General features: G+C 37.8%; 1 protein-coding gene across 3 annotated transcripts; it reads left to right on the top strand.

Moving 5' to 3' along the window:
• The first annotated feature begins 6 nt into the window (after positions 1–6).
• LOC121867413 (inner centromere protein A-like) lies at positions 7–16,269 on the top strand. Of its 3 annotated transcripts, none has more exons than XM_042367324.1 (10): positions 7–280; positions 2,532–2,634; positions 3,420–3,473; positions 6,090–6,161; positions 6,788–6,922; positions 8,239–8,435; positions 8,619–8,820; positions 10,101–10,225; positions 14,989–15,112; positions 15,443–16,269. In XM_042367324.1, the coding sequence occupies exons 1-10, from the start codon at positions 21–23 to the stop codon at positions 15,767–15,769; spliced, it is 1,599 nt and encodes a 532-aa protein (XP_042223258.1). In that variant the 5' UTR covers positions 7–20; the 3' UTR covers positions 15,770–16,269. The 3 variants fall into 3 exon arrangements, with proteins under 3 accessions (XP_042223258.1, XP_042223259.1, XP_042223260.1); XM_042367325.1 differs by having other exon boundaries at positions 6,788–6,901; positions 15,443–16,266; XM_042367326.1 differs by lacking the exon at positions 7–280 and adding an exon at positions 4,025–4,052 and having other exon boundaries at positions 2,526–2,634; positions 15,443–16,268.
• The last annotated feature ends 17 nt before the right edge of the window (positions 16,270–16,286 follow it).

The raw sequence follows: 16,286 nt of genomic DNA, 5'->3' as shown, positions 1-16,286 counted from the left end.
CAAGGACAAAGTGTAAGAAAATGGAAGAACAACCTGAAAAAGAATCTGTGGCTTCAGAAAAACTTGGTCTATGTTTATTTCTTACTGAATCTGAAGATGAGAAAGACGGCAAATCATCTCAGGTTGTACAGAAATCACCACTTGTTAGGTCTGTTCCATCAGTAACATCTATGAAGCCATCACAATCAGCGACCTCCTATACCTCTGAGAATACTGTAATGGCTGCTTCATCTACTCAGAACACAGAAATTGGGCCGGTTCGCCGGATAATCGATCTAAGGTGCGCCAGTTGCCAGCTTTATTATTAAGCCCTTGTCCATCGTCGTCAACTGTCCAAGTTGTTACTCCAGGTAGTCCAGTACACATTAGTTTTAAGCGTGCTTGCTGTACACCAAATTCAGACAAGGACTCTCCAATGTCTTCTACTGTACGCCAGAAGGGGACACGCGCGATGACCCCTGTAAAACATTCTCCACGAACATTTGCTGGCGTGAGTGATGCTCTCGAGGTGTAATAGGTGGAGAATAGTAATATACAGTATAATGATTGTAAAATGTGCAGATAATGGCCACAGACAATAAAATTATTTCATTAAAGGAACAGTATACAAGTTAAAGTGAGGGAGGAGGATTGAGTGGTTCACTAAGGTCAAAGTTACTATGTTCATGAAATGTACTCTTTTGTCCCCTGCTGCTTTGCAAAATATGAGGACTAGATTTTAGTTATCCATCTCTCCAACTGTTATCAAAATTTAAGAACTCTAAAGTATGCACAGTACAGTTGGTCCTCACATTACGCGGTTAATGTAACCCGGAGGGTCCCGCGGAAAGTGAGGAACGCGTAAAGTGAACAACATAACATATGGGATTAATTGAAATGGAGTCCAGGCCGATCCCCAAACTCCACTTTTTGACGACACACAACTATGTTGTAGTAAAAATATTATCTTAACTTTATGATGGCATGCACACACAATTAATAATTAAGAGAAATATAAATAATATTAGGTTTTTTAACACTTACATTAGTAGAAAAGATGGCTGGGCACACGGGGATGGGGGTTGGTTCCGAGGGGGCAGATTATTGGCCCTCACCTGTATCACTGGTATCAATTGTATCACTATCCACCACAGAGGCTTGCAGGGCCTCTTTGTTAAACCCCTCAAAGTCCATATAAGTCCATATCCTCACTATAATTATCACTATCACTGACTTGGGCCGGTTGTGGTGGGTGGCGGGTAAAGAACTCGGTAATGTTTTGATGACTGGGCGACCTTGTGCGCACCATTTTCGCGCCTCTTACACAACATGGCGGATGGCGGGAGGTTTGGATCCAAAAATGGCGCGGCTTGCCAGCCGCTCTCCGCGTAATGGGGTTCACGACCGCGGAATGTAAGAATGTTAGGTTCTGGCAAGGCACCGCGTTAACGGTGAAACGCGGAATGCGGGACCGCTTAATGTGAGGACCAACTGTATTTTATTTTGAAACTTTACCAAAGTATGCATTAGCAAAGCCTTTATTTTTTATACCTTATGCCAATTTTTAGTCTTCCCTTTATAGTCAGGGGCATAACCAGAGATCAAGGTGAAGATCAGACTTATAAACAAACTTTGTGATTGCTCTGAAACTTTCGACAGTATAGCATGTTTCCCCATGATCTTAAGCAGTCAGTGGTGTGAAGAAGTCAGGAGTAAAGTGATATTGGGAAAAGGTGATCTCTCTCTGATAATCTTGTTGTAATCAGTCAACAATTGTAAAAACATTGTTGATCTTTAAAGTTGACATTGTCTGGTAGTGGAGTATATTGTGTTGATATTTCAAGATAATTTCCATATTAGTTAAAGAGTTACAGAAGGATATAAGTTGTTTATTATATATTGAAGATGAACTTTCCCTTATAAGTTAGACCTCAATCGGGACTGTGCATGACACTTTGTCTTTTGGCGATGCAAGTTGCACCAGTGTGTCATGGGGATATTTTCATTGGTTAAGAAGTTGTGGAGTGAATACAGACAGATTTCTGTACTGTATCCAGGGTACTGCTGTAACCTTGAAGGTTAAGTCCCCACTTGGTCCATGACGTATTGCCTGGCAGTTGCTACATTGTGTTAATGTACCTTGATATCCTTTTTGGTTCATAGGTTTCAGGGTGGACATGAACACTTCATTAATATGCCTAATTTTATCCTTGAAGATACGGACAAAATATTATTTGACAAATTTCATTCCACTTATGCATAATGTGGTAAAGCTTCATTAAGATGCAATATTTCATAGTTTTAAAGTTATGGTCCTGGAGGGAGGGAGGGACAAATAGCCTAATTCTGCAGTGGTGGTGAACAAATCTGTTTCTGTTTAATTAAAAAAACCTGTTATACAAAGTAGGTTTACAGTAAAGTGGGGCCATTTGTTTTTAGGATACTTTTATTATTTTCCTGGTGGGGGTGGAGATGACATCATGCCAGTATCATTTTGATCTCTACATTTGCATTTTTTTTTTAGTTTATTTAATCAATTTATCATATTTCAGCTCAAAAACAGGCTGTACTGTACGAGAATTGGCAACTGCATATCAGAATCACATTGGAGAAACCCTTAATGAGGTTGAAGAGCTAACTTCTGAGGAGTGTGAGGTGTGTTTATAAGTGGTTGAGTTCGTTACTCTGGTAAAAAAAAAATGTATACAGTATAGTCTTCATTTGCGCGGTCAATTGAACCCGTGGAGGTCCGCGTAAAACGTGTAAACGAAATAACAGAACATATGGGATTAATTGAAATAGAGACTGGGCCGACCCCCAAACTACACTTTTTCTGACACAATAGTACGTTGTAGTAAAAATAACATCTTAATTTTATGATGGTATGCACACACAATTAATATTTAAAAGAAATATCAATAATATTAGGTTTTTTAACACTTACATTAGTAGAAAAGATGGCTGGGCACACGAGGATGGGGGGTTGGTTCTGAGGCAGAGGGCAGATTAATTGGCCCTCACCTGTATCACTTGTATCAATTGTATCACTATCCACCACAGAGGCTTGCAGGGCCTCTTTGTCAAACCCCTCAAAGTCCATATCCTCACTATCACTGACTTGGGCTGGCCGTGGTGGGTGGCGGGTGAAGAACTCGGTAATGTTTTGTTGACTGGGTGACCTTGTGTGCACCCTGCCCGCGCCGCTTTCCGCGTAAATGATGGAATGAACCGTGTAAATAAAAATTGCCAGTCTGGCAAGGTGCCGCGTAAATGACCAAACGCGTAAGCCGAGACTATACTGTATATATATTTTTAATCCTCCCAGTATAAGTCAGTGAGTTGTGAGTAATTTTATTGCTTGTCCATGACTCCTGTATTTGTGATGGCCACATAAAGCAAATATCCATTTCTGTTTATATAATGGCTATTTTATCTTTCAGGTAACACACTCCCCAGCTCATGTAACACGACATGCACGAGTTAGACATGCAAAGGTGAGAAGCTCCTCTTGGTTATATGTAAACTTTTAGAAAATATAGTACAGTATTTGAGAAATTATTACTAAACCTGACATGAATATAATAGGTTGAGGTGCATTTGTACAGGGAGTAAGTTACTAATGCAAATTAGACTTACACTACAGTAATTGAAAGAAAAGCCATTGACTATGCTAGTGAACAGGACGTTGTCTCTTGCCAGAAGTCATTAATGTTTAAAGATATTTATTGCCACCACCAACAGGGTCATGTGAATAGGCCTTTCAGCAAGCTGTCTTAAGTTGCCATTTCTGACTGTTGGCATACTTAATATGAGTCTTTTCCATGACAATTCATAGGGCTGCCATGATTTTTATGTTCAAGTGTTTAAGGTACCATTCTGGGTGAGTTTGTATTTTTCTTGGGTGCAATCTGATATGCACAGGGACTGTCACTTAGTCTAAAGATATAAGGCTAACCAACCATTTACAAGAGTTTCCAATTTACCTTTTTTCTTCCCTTTTAGATATTACAAATAATATATGATTGCTATATCTCATGGTTGTTAGCTTTCAATCAGTCCTGACCCAAAAGGAGGTGAGTTTCTGATAGTAATCATTGAAATTTGTAAATGGCTTCATTATGTGTGTTATGTTTTTGTGTATTTCGAGTGTTTCTGGCATGACCATTTTGTTCTTGAGGTTTCTGTTTCCCTTGATATGCCCTATGTATACAGTATAGGAGCAGAGAATAGAAAATTACAAAATGTAGATAGAATAATAGTGTAAATTACATAAAATGTACTATTTAACATTAATGAAGAACTTATTACTGTACTGTTACGATTATATATTCATTTCTAGAAGCCTCAAATGTTCCTTTAACAGGGTGAGAGTTCAACAAGAACTATCGCTCGCAGGAGTTTAAAACGTGCCCTAGAGATTGCAAGAGGTGCCGAGTTGAAAAAAGCAATGAAATATTCGGAGGTTTGATTTTTTCAGTACTGAGAGCATTTACTTGGGCTAACATACAGTACTGTAATGTAAGGGTATTGTTAATTAGGAGGTGGTAATATTAGAAAGGGGAAATTAATGGGTTCACAGGGAATTACAGTATATTGGTGCTTATTGTTTATCAGAACTATTTCACCATTAAACAGCTAATAAATGTTTAATGTTCGTGAGTTGTAATGGGTTGTGGAGGTTGTGTTGATTTATATTTGCAAAGAAGCTATTCGGGTTTACTTACATTTTGAAATGTGCAGATATAATGGCCCTTTCCCCCAAAAAACTAACTTTACTTTAATCATTGATATCTTATGAAATGATAGTGTGCTGTATTTGCATCACCTGGCTGTATTTATATACAGTATACTATCCTTCATATATGGTCACTCTATGTATGTATTGTATATTGGTGCATCCCTCTTAATGGCCAAAATCCACATGTACAGCACCTAGAATTTGAAATTCCTTTTAGTTATTAAACTTGTAGTATGGTAAGCATTTCCTTTGTGCATCTTTGTTCTTAGATTAGTTCTTCCTGTTCATCCACAATTTCTTCCTCACTTGTATAGCAGTAAACATAGAATTTTTTTAAATAAAGTATGTTTCTTTTTCATGGGACTACTTTGCCACTACCAAACCCTATTATTTTGAGTGAACTCTACCTACTTAAATGCATTCTTTGTAAAGTACAGTAGATAGCAACTGTACACTCTTCAAGTTTTCGATGTCCATTCTTACAATGAAACCTCCATATAATGGATTCCTCTCTCCATATAATCTGTTAGATGGGGTTTCATATCAAATGGATCCTCAATATAAGAGACTTTTATCTCTATCTAACATACTGTAGTTCATTAGATGTGGGATTCACATAAAACGGGTCCTCTATATAGCGGAGTCTCCTTTCTACATTGTCCGTTAAATAGAGGTTTCACTGTACAGTAATTTAATTTTGCAATGGGTAACAACAAACAGTATAGTACAAGTATTGCACCCTTTTTTACTCATAAACCTTATTACCAGACTTGAATCAATCAGAACTGTACTGGTATAATTGCAGATTTATGAAATGTATGTACAGTACAGTATTTATATTTACTGTACGAGGCAGTGGTGAAAGATTACTGTATTAAATGAATGGTTTGATTAATGTTAGTCCTCATATACTGAGATCACATACTGTACTGTACTGGGAATGGTAATTATTGGAGAGCGGTTCTTAGTATGACAGCACTTGACGTATATACCAATATTGTTAACAGTGGCCTGGCATTCTTAAAAAAAAAATTACTTTTGTGATGTGGTTTAATCAAAGATGGCATTTATTGTTTAGCTTTAATCAAGAATATTAAGTTGTTAATCCCTGGAATGTTCTTCAATGGTGGCTTCATCATATCTTCATTGTTTTATGCCCATTTCTCTTGTCAGGTTTCTATCTCTCGGATAATTCGTGACTTCTCCCCATGTCAGAATTACCTGTAAGTATTTCATAGTTAAATTTATGGAGGGGTTAGTGTATGTTCCATCATATTAAGATAAATCAAATGCATGCAGCAAATTTCGTGTTTCATCTTGAAAAAAAGCTGAACTATGTCAATAATATATTAACTCACTGTATTTATTTCAGACTCCAGACTCCCAGAGAGTTCGGATAAAGCCCCCTGCCAGAACCCCACCTGCAACTTGTCCTTCAGATAAGGTACTGTATTTTCAAACTTGGGTGTTTTTTTGTATTTTTCTTATTACTGTTATAGTTGTGCTGTCCAACTGAGTCATAAACTCAATTAAAAGAGATATAAATAGGGATTAAAAATATAAGGAGTGAGCTTGATCATCTTTATTTCTCTTCCACAATTTGGTGATGTGAACTACAGGCAGTCCCCGAGTTATGAATGGGATCCAATACATTCACTACAAAAATCTCTAAGATCCCATATTTTACATTACTTTACTTTCATTATTCTGTATTGTTTAACATCACTTTATTTACAGTATTTACATTATTTGTTATGTATGGGATATTATTGTTGTTTTATATGGATGGGATTCTATACTTTAATCTCTTCTACTTATCACTTCAACTGGAAGAAGCAGTTGCTGAGCATTTAGACATTTTGGAAAGGTCGGCATTTGCTAAACTCCAGGGGAATTGTAGCAGTAAGTGGATATGTCCTTGATTTGAGTGACATCTTGTTTGCAGCTGGGGAAATGTGCAGTAGTATTACATACTGCATATGGTATACTCTATATACAATATACACTTTCCTTTGTTCTGAATGATGCCTTTACTAAATTTTATAATTGATATATTTTTTTCCTATGTAGGTTATTCGACCAAAGAAGATTTTACTCAGCAGCAGCAGCAGTACCCATGGTAGCTCTCGTGATACACCAAAAACTTTCTCAAGAAGTCGGCTGATGCTTACCTCGTCATCCTCGGTAAAACACAAAATACAAAAGGTTTTGCATACAGTATTTATTATATACAGGAACACCCTGGTTAATGAGAGGGCTAAGGACTGACGGCAGTTGTTTAAAACCTGAAAAGTAATTCACTATAGCACTGTTCGTCATACACCGATGTTACTGAAAATAGATTCAAGACATGGCAACAGTGCAGCAGCAACTGCAACATTAGAAATATATAATTCTTATGCTAACAGCCATTATATTTTAGTGTATTTTGTTCTAAGTCTTTTAATGAATAAGATAATAACTGTAGCAGTATTTTATTTTTATTATCAAAAGTATCAGGTAAATTGGACTCTCTCTCTCTCTCTCTCTCTCTCTCTCTCTCTCTCTCTCTCTCTCTCTCTCTCTCTCTCTCTCTCTCTCTCTCTCTCTCTCTCTCTCTCTCTCTCTCTCTCTCTTCTCTCTCTCTCTCTCTCTCTCTCTCTCTCTCTCTCTCTCTCTCTCTCTCTCTCTCTCTCTCTCTCTCTCTCTCTCTCTCTCTCTCTCTCTCTCTCTCTCTCTCTCTCTCTCTCTCTCTCTCTCTCTCTCTCTCTCTCTCTCTCTCTCTCTCTCTCTCTCTCTCTCTCTCTCTCTCTCTCTCTCTCTCTCTCTCTCTCTCTCTCTCTCTCTCTCTCTCTCTCTCTCTCTCTCTCTCTCTCTCTCTCTCTCTCTCTCTCTCTCTCTCTCTCTCTCTCTCTCTCTCTCTCTCTCTCTCTCTCTCTCTCTCTCTCTCTCTCTCTCTCTCTCTCTCTCTCTCTCTCTCTCTCTCTCTCTCTCTCTCTCTCTCTCTCTCTCTCTCTCTCTCTCTCTCTCTCTCTCTCTCTCTCTCTCTCTCTCTCTCTCTCTCTCTCTCTCTCTCTCTCTCTCTCTCTCTCTCTCTCTCTCTCTCTCTCTCTCTCTCTCTCTCTCTCTCTCTCTCTCTCTCTCTCTCTCTCTCTCTCTCTCTCTCTCTCTCTCTCTCTCTCTCTCTCTCTCTCTCTCTCTCTCTCTCTCTCTCTCTCTCTCTCTCTCTCTCCCTGTCTCTCTCTCTCCCTCCCCGCTACCAAGTGGTCGTCCAGAGGCTCCGCCCACAATTGTGTGAAATGAGTGACGAACAGTGCTATAGAAACCTTGTCATCACGGGGGTTAGGTTCTGAACTGCTTCACAAAACCCCAAGTTTGCTATGATTTTGCCTAAAATAAAGATTACAAACTCCTGTGACTTTCATACTATATTTGCCAGTGTATGTTTGTATTTTTCAAATTCTTTTTACTGTATTATTATTATTATTAATATTTTCATTCTTCATAATCAAGTTTTGAAGTTTAATCATGTTTTATTACAGAAATTTGGTGACCCAAATGAAGCTAAATACCCAACGAACATAGTTACTGGAATAACATCATTCATCAAAATACAACCAGCAAAGCCATCACTTGAGGAGAAGCGACAAACAGGACTGCAAAAGAAGAGGGATCGAGAGGATGAGACGATAAAAAAGAAAGAAGAATTATTAAAATTGAAAGCAGAGGGGCAGAAAAGGTTGGTCAGGAGATAAATATCTAGAAATATGAAAGTCAGAGCTGTTCTTAGGATTCATAATTCAAGTTTTATCTGAGTGTCAAATGGATTGTTGCATGAATAATGGGAGAACAAGGTGTTGGGTGGTTTAATGAATCTTGTATGAATTGTCATTAATTTTATTCAATTATTATTTTATAACAGACGCAACGAGGAAAGGATGAAGCGGGTACAGGAAGCTCGTGAAGAAAGAGAGCGTAAGGCTATAGAAGCAAAGAAACAACAAGACAGAGATAGAAAGAACAGAGAGGAGCGACTAAGAGAACAGCAGCAGCAGCACAGAAAGCAGCAACTTCTTGCTAAGAGACGTGCAGAAGAGGCTAGAGTTAAGAAGATTAAAGAACAGGTAGGTTTAAGCAGTAACCTTGGAAATTAAATTATTCATAGTTGCGTTGAATTTAAAACTCTCGTATATATTTACTATACAGTAAACCCTCGATAAATCAGCACATCTGGGCTCTGGCCTTGCTGAGGTATACCAGATTCTGACTTATCGAGGCCTTTCCCCCTTCATACAAAAATCATCGACCCATATGTGTGTGTGTACAGGTAATTACTAAATATACAAAAAGTAACACTTACCAGCACTGCAGGCGAAGAATGGAGCATCATTGTAGGTGACACAGAGGTATGGTAGGTGACACAGAGGTATGGTAGGTGACACAGGCATGGTAGGTGACACAGGCATGGTAGGTGACAGGCATGGTAGGTGACACAGGCATGGTAGGTGACACAGGCATGGTAGGTGACACAGGCATGGTAGGTGACACAGGTGTGGTAGGTAACACAGATTCATGGTAGGTGACACAGAGGTATGGTAGGTGACACACAGGCATGGTAGGTGACACACAGGCATGGTAGGTGACACACAGGCATGGTAGGTGACACACAGGCATGGTAGGTGACACACAGGCATGGTAGGTGACACAGAGGTATGGTAGGTGACACACAGGCATGGTAGGTGACACACAGGCATGGTAGGTGACACAGAGGTATGGTAGGTGACACACAGGCATGGTAGGTGACACAGAGGTATGGTAGGTGACACACAGGCATGGTAGGTGAGACACAGGCATGGTAGGTGACACAGAGGTATGGTAGGTGACACAGGCTACCAGATATGCCGAGATTTTTGCTGTTGACAACACAATATACATAATGTATGTCGTTTCTCACTCTTGATTTTTTTTTTTTTACTATTTACGGTTATTTATTATTATTACTGTTATTTTGTTTATTAAAATTTTTATTAATTTTAATTAATTAATTATTATTATTACCCCCTGTATTATTATTATTATTATTATTATTATTATTATTATTATTATTATCATTATTATTATTATTATTATTATTATTATTATTATTATTATTATTATTATTATTATTATTATTATATCTTCGCCCCCCCCAGGCCCTGATGTGGGTCAAGTGACCTGTGCCCGGGTGGGCTAATCCCCGTAAAAAAAAAGAAACCATTCCGAGAACATATCCATGCCGAGTTGTATAAAATTCCGAGTTATCGAGGGTTTACAGTATATTAAAAGTCAGGTTACATACACTTCATCTTTCTGTGTATTTTTTCTTTAAAATGATTGTGACTCCATTTCTAATTTATGAAACCAGGAAGAAGAACGAAGGAAACAGGAAGAGGAGTCAAGGAAATTAAAGGAAGAAGAAAAGCAAAATGAGGAGGAAAAACTATTATATCTGGCAGAGCAACGCCGTCGTCAAGAGGAAGAAAGGAAACGGTAAGTGTATTAAATAAAATTACAGTAAACCCTGCCAATACTGTACCAAACTAATCCATACAAGCTCTGTCCATTATTGGGAGAATTTTCATTTTCCCCCATTCCCCACCACATGATTTATGGCTATAACAGGCTCTGTTGCAATGAAGACTGTCTATCAAATGAGAGCCCTGCTATGTTAGACAGCTACTTCTACAGTGGCACCTTTTAATTGATGGATCTCCACAGGTACTCTGTGTGGGAAAATTTCTGAATACCAAGTTATTTCTGGGGAATATCACCTTATTTAATACCATTGTAGTGCAATAACCCTATCTGGTGTCAAGCAAGTGTGTTTTCAATTACAGTTTTTGTGCTTATCTTGTAAGCACTTTCTTCCATAGGAAACACAGCTGGTAAGGTACCATTTTGGTGGTTTCATGGTACCGTACATTTTATTCATTGCCCACTGCACAAACTGGAGACCATAACTCCACTGGTTGCTTTTATTAATGCACATCCAAGTACCTCAGTTTTGCTCGCCTGGTGCACCTCTCACTTCACTGAGGATTGCTCATTTTGGAACAAGCTGTGTACAGCCATCTCTCAATTTATATGGTAGTTACGTTCTTGAGAATGACCGTGTAAATCAAACCTAATTATCCCATAAATAAAGGAAATGGCGGGGGTTAGGGGAAGCGCTCCCTAAAAACTTTAATTTGTGGATCTATTTCCTTCAGTATGTTTTTTTTACAAAAATATATTAACAATAATAATACAATAATAGAAGCAAATCTAATAATACAGTAGTAAGAAAATAGATTTTAAATGAAAATTTGTGCGAACGTAAACATTGAATGATGGCTGAGATGGCATGCAGGAACTAGTGGTGGAGGAGAGGTGGGGGTTACTGGGGGAGTTAGTCATTTGAATCAGATGACAGAGCAGGTGAATGGGGAGAAGTGGGAGCTTTCGAGTTACCATATGTTGATGGCTGAGGTTAAGGTGATTGTTACTCTTTCCTTTTTTGTAAAGTAGGAAAGCAATGAGATGTAGAACTATGCTGCCTGGCGCAATGGGACTCTTTTGAAAACTGTGTTATTTAAAAATAGGTGTTAACTTAATGCTAGTGTTATTTTAAGAACATGCTAATTAAATCCGTGTAAAGTGAGAGGTGACTATACTGCTCCGAGCCCTCATGTCTGTGACTCATCTGTGAGGGTGTGTAAATTCATAAAATTAGAGAGATAATTCAAATTTTAAGTAAAAACAGGGAGTGAAGCTGTTCCATACATTCCCCGCTGCTGGGCGAAGTTTTGCTGGTGGTGGACAATAAGATATCATTTGGGTCGTATGTGCTTTATAATATTTGTATGTCTTATCTCAAGCATAATGGCTTTTATTGCACTTTTCAATTGAAACGTTAATCATGACCCCACTTATTCGCAATTTATATTTTAACAGGCATATTCTATACTTAGTTCAGTATCTGTATTCGCTTATCCGCAAAGCGAATTAGAAAATTGAAAGAAATAATTTCAATATGCTACAGTAAATTTGTTTCAAACTGCACAAGCTAACTAGCTGCTGCACTCGTACTGTATTCCTCTGTCAGAAGTAGTGCTTGGCAGAGATGCCAGGTACGATGCTGTTACCAGCTATGGACTTCTGACCCCAAGACTCGGCTGATTATGCTGTAAATTTTGTTCCTCTTTAATGGTCGTTAATTATGCCTGCATCTCTCTTCATTTCCAATTTAATGGAATATTTCTGCTGGTTACTGTCATTTAATTTGGTTTATTTTAGGCATGATAAAGGATTAATGTGTGGCTGTGCATTATTGCATATATAATGTGCTTGGTGGGATTTTTTGGGTGGAGGCCATATGTGTTTTCATAATGGAGTTTTGTTTTCTATGTATGATGATATTTAACTTTTCAGGAGCAAAATAAGGAACATGCTGGAGGTGTGTGTCATCTCTGGTGCTTGGTGGCTCAAGCTATGTGAGCAGGCTGCATAGTTAATTGTTTTTGCTGTGTATTCATACACCAGGCCATGCGAAAGAGTTCTCTCTGTCTGCTTTGATCTGTTGCGTTGTGTGGTAGTGTCGATACTGTGTCAAAATTTTTTTCGTATTGCCTCCTACTCATTCACACATTTTATACACACAATCACAAAGTTTAGTAATTATTAACAACATTTGTGTCGGTGTGTCTTTACAGTAAGTGAATTTTTTACACCCATGGTGAATCAATATTCTATGCTTATTTTAACCCATAACTGGTCATTAACGTTCAATTACGTGATCACCGATATTATTATCTCTGGTCAGTCACGTATTAGAACGTTTTCCAAATCTGCTTTTCCCGCACCTTTGAAATTGAGTCTAGCTACCATAATCTGTTTGTGTAAATGTTCCCCCCCCCTCCCATCTCTCCCCAGGGGGCCCCACCCTCCCATCTCTCCTCACAGTCAAGGCCCTGGGACTACACAGTAGTCTCTCGATAGCCATGGCATGTGAACGTAACCGGTCACTCAATCAGGTTGAGACATACTCTAAATTATTTGGTAGGGGTGAAGATGAGTATAGATTGACAGAGGCATGCATTGATAGGGATATTGAACGTGATGATAATGATAGTGACTAAGACTATGTGTTTGAACAAGAGGAAAACAACACTGATAAACAGCAAGTAGAGGAGAGAGGGTTGGTGTCCTCTTCATCTCCAGGAACGTCCAGTACTCCCTCCATTTCACCTACCCCTACCAGTCCGTCCCACTGTATAGTTACATCCACCCACACCCCTTCCTCCCTCCTACACTAGCTCCCTCCCTCCCTCCCATACTGCTACCTCCATCCCACCCTGTTCCCTCTCTCACATGCCTTCCACCTACATTGCTCCCTCCCTCCCTACCTCCCTCCCTCCCTACCTACCTACCTCCCTCCCTCCCTCCTACAGTGTGTGTGTGTGTGATCATTATGTATATATGTGGCTGCAAGACAAACCAGTAGTACTGTGACAGCACTGGAAGCGAGTAGAGGTTTGGGAATACTACACCAGCCCTGGATTTAAATGTCTCGCAGCACCTTTAAACGAGGCAGATTTTCAAGTGTCATTTTGGGGTGTTTGGGCCATAAAAGAAAAATATGATTATCCCCGACCAGGGGGTTGGGAGGGATACCATGGATGTATAATAATGTGACCTTTTTGCAGGCTAAAGATGCTTGGCTAATAAAATGTGTTTCTGCAGTGTTGTTTTGTATTGTATTATGGTATTATACTTATTTTAATACATTACACCTCCACCAATTATATAATTATATTAATTCTTATGGGAGAAATTATCCTGATATTCGCAAAGAATTTTAGGGACACATCATTTGCAATGACCGGGGTATTAACATATTATTGATGCCTATGTAAAATATGTTGAAATTTCTGTGTCATAATGATCAAGGGAATAATTTTAATTATGCCCTTTGTCCTTGAAAACGTCAATAACATGCCATCTTTGCCTGGAGAGAGAGAGATAGGTTCAGGGTAACAACACCAATGAAAAAGAAAGTGTAATTTTCTCCCTCTCTCTCTCTCTCTCAATATTTTTGGTCTATTACAATCAGAACAAAATTTTAGAGGGAATGTGTATAACATCTTTATGTAAGGGACATTATAATCAATACTCGGTGGTAGATGTAGCGCATGATCTCATCACAGCTGGTGCTAAATTATTTGTTTAGTTTCGATTCTGATTCGTTTGGAAGGAGAGACAGGCTTTTTGAGGTGGTTGTAAGTACATCCACACTAAGTTAAACACTCAGTATTTCCTCTTAAGAATAATAAAAAAAACTATTAATATACAGTAAAAGTCCAAAAATCCGGATGCCAGAAATCCGGACCACCCGAGAATCCGGACTTTTCGAAAACTCAAACTTTTTTTTTTTTTTTTTTTTAGCTGGCTTTTGTGTGTATGTGCGCATGCGTGAGCGCCACAGCTGCACAGCGACAACAAGCGATCGCCACTTTAAAACGAGCAATCAAACTGTGACAACGTATGTAATTTTGAGTCCTACTCTTTCCATTTACAGAGCCCATAATAATGGCTCCTGAAGTAGATAAACTCCGTTGTGTGAAGAGAAAGAAGAACACGTTGAAATTGGGTGACAAACTTTAAATAATTAAAATAGAACGTGGTGTGAGCAATACTGTTCTAATGGAAACATACAACATTGTAAAGTCTACAATTTATGATATAAAAAAGGCAAAGAATAAAATTCTAGAATTCACAGCTTTTTCTTTAAAACTGCTCATTTTGATAAATGAAGCATGCTATATTTGCTAATGAATAAACTATCAAAATGTATCTGTTCATCTCTTCTTTATTCCTCCTTAAATTTGAATTTTAAAAGTACTGCCTGAGAATCCGGAAAATCCGAAAATCTGGACCGACCCAATCCCCAAGCAGTCCGGATTTTTGGACTTCTACTGTATTTAGATAATCTTTAACAACATATTGTATTGGATGCTTCTTATTATTAACAATAATACCATATATGTTTAACCATGAGAGACTTAAGCTTGTACTACAAATACATATAGTACACTATATATACGGTATATATTTAATATGACAGGTAGGTTAATTAAGCCACGTAAAAAAATCTAAAAAAAAAAATTCCATTGATGTTTTTGTTTTTAATTGCACCAGTGAAGTCATGATTAATTTATTCTGCTTTATTAGTTATTGAAGAAACTGTAGTATATCAGAAAAATTTTCTTTTGTAGAAAAATTGCTGAGGTAGAACGCATCGCCCGTGAGAAAAAGGAGTTAGAATACCTTAAATTGCTTGAAGCACAGCGCATTGCTGAGTTACAACAAGCTAAATTGACAAGCTCAGCAGTTAAAAAGGTAAAAACTAAAGTACTTATTTTCCTTTTGCTGCATTATTTAACAATTGGTAATTAATGCAGAACTTCCTTTAGATAACATCATCTTTTGCTCAGTTCTGTTTAATGTGTTATTATGCCTGTATTCCATCAGTATTCCTCTAATCCTTTTCTCAAATTTATTATTTCTTAGCTCCTTAGTAACATCTTCATGTCCACTTTCCACATGAACCTGTAGCTTCAGTGCTCAGGTTAGTTTGTCAGCATTCTCTATTGTATTTTGTTGATTATTATGTTGTAATGCTTTTATTCATCTTATGATTATATATCTCACACTGTAATTTTCCTACAGATTGCACTAGCTGATAACAAGGAAACTGGACTAAATCATACATTCACTTTAAGTGATAACAAGGAAAATGGTCTTAATACCACATTTTCCAAAACTACTGGACCGTCTCAGTCAAGTTCTACTGGGAAAAACAAAGATAGTTATGACATTACACCAAACTCCAAGAAATATAAGAAAAATATTAATAATTATGATATAAATGATATTGAGAGTGATGACTCAACTGATGAGGACAGTGCTCCTAAGAGGAAAATTCCTCCCTGGGCTATGAGTAAGTTTAAAATTTGGATATTAATTTTTTCCTATTGTTTGGGATTTTATGAATAGAATATGTAATGGTTACATACTTATAGATTGTTGTATCAGACACATTGCAGTAGTTATATTGTACAACCTCCCTCGGTATTTTTGTTCCATAGTAAGGCAGGTTGAAAGTGCAAACAATGGCAATTAAAGTTTGCGTGATGTAGACTCAAGTTCTAGATTAATTAATTTATTTACATTTTCATCTTGGATTATCTGCTATTGTTTGATGTCTTTCCAGCAACATAAGTGAAACTAAGTTTCTAATGCACTGATAATTGTGGTAATTAGCACTGTCTTGCCTTTCCACTGAGGTTGAGTTGGCAGCAGCATAAACATATCATACTGTTAGTCTCCTTCAACATGATGAAGTACACTGACTCATTCACACAAAGAATATTGCCCATGCTGTATGGCAAAACTTGAGGGATTGCCTTTAATCCTGCCGTAATGATAAATTAGCGAGCACAATTTTTCTAAGCTGAAACCCCGCCGTGAAATAGTTAAGCAAATATTTGGGGAAAACTTTTAAAAGGATAAA

This window comes from Homarus americanus, unplaced genomic scaffold (genome assembly GCF_018991925.1).
Source record: "Homarus americanus isolate GMGI-L3 unplaced genomic scaffold, GMGI_Hamer_2.0 scaffold25906, whole genome shotgun sequence".
Lineage (NCBI taxonomy): Eukaryota > Metazoa > Arthropoda > Malacostraca > Decapoda > Nephropidae > Homarus > Homarus americanus.
Note: the sequence above shows the minus strand (reverse complement) of the source record. Positions and strands in the feature narration are given on the sequence as shown.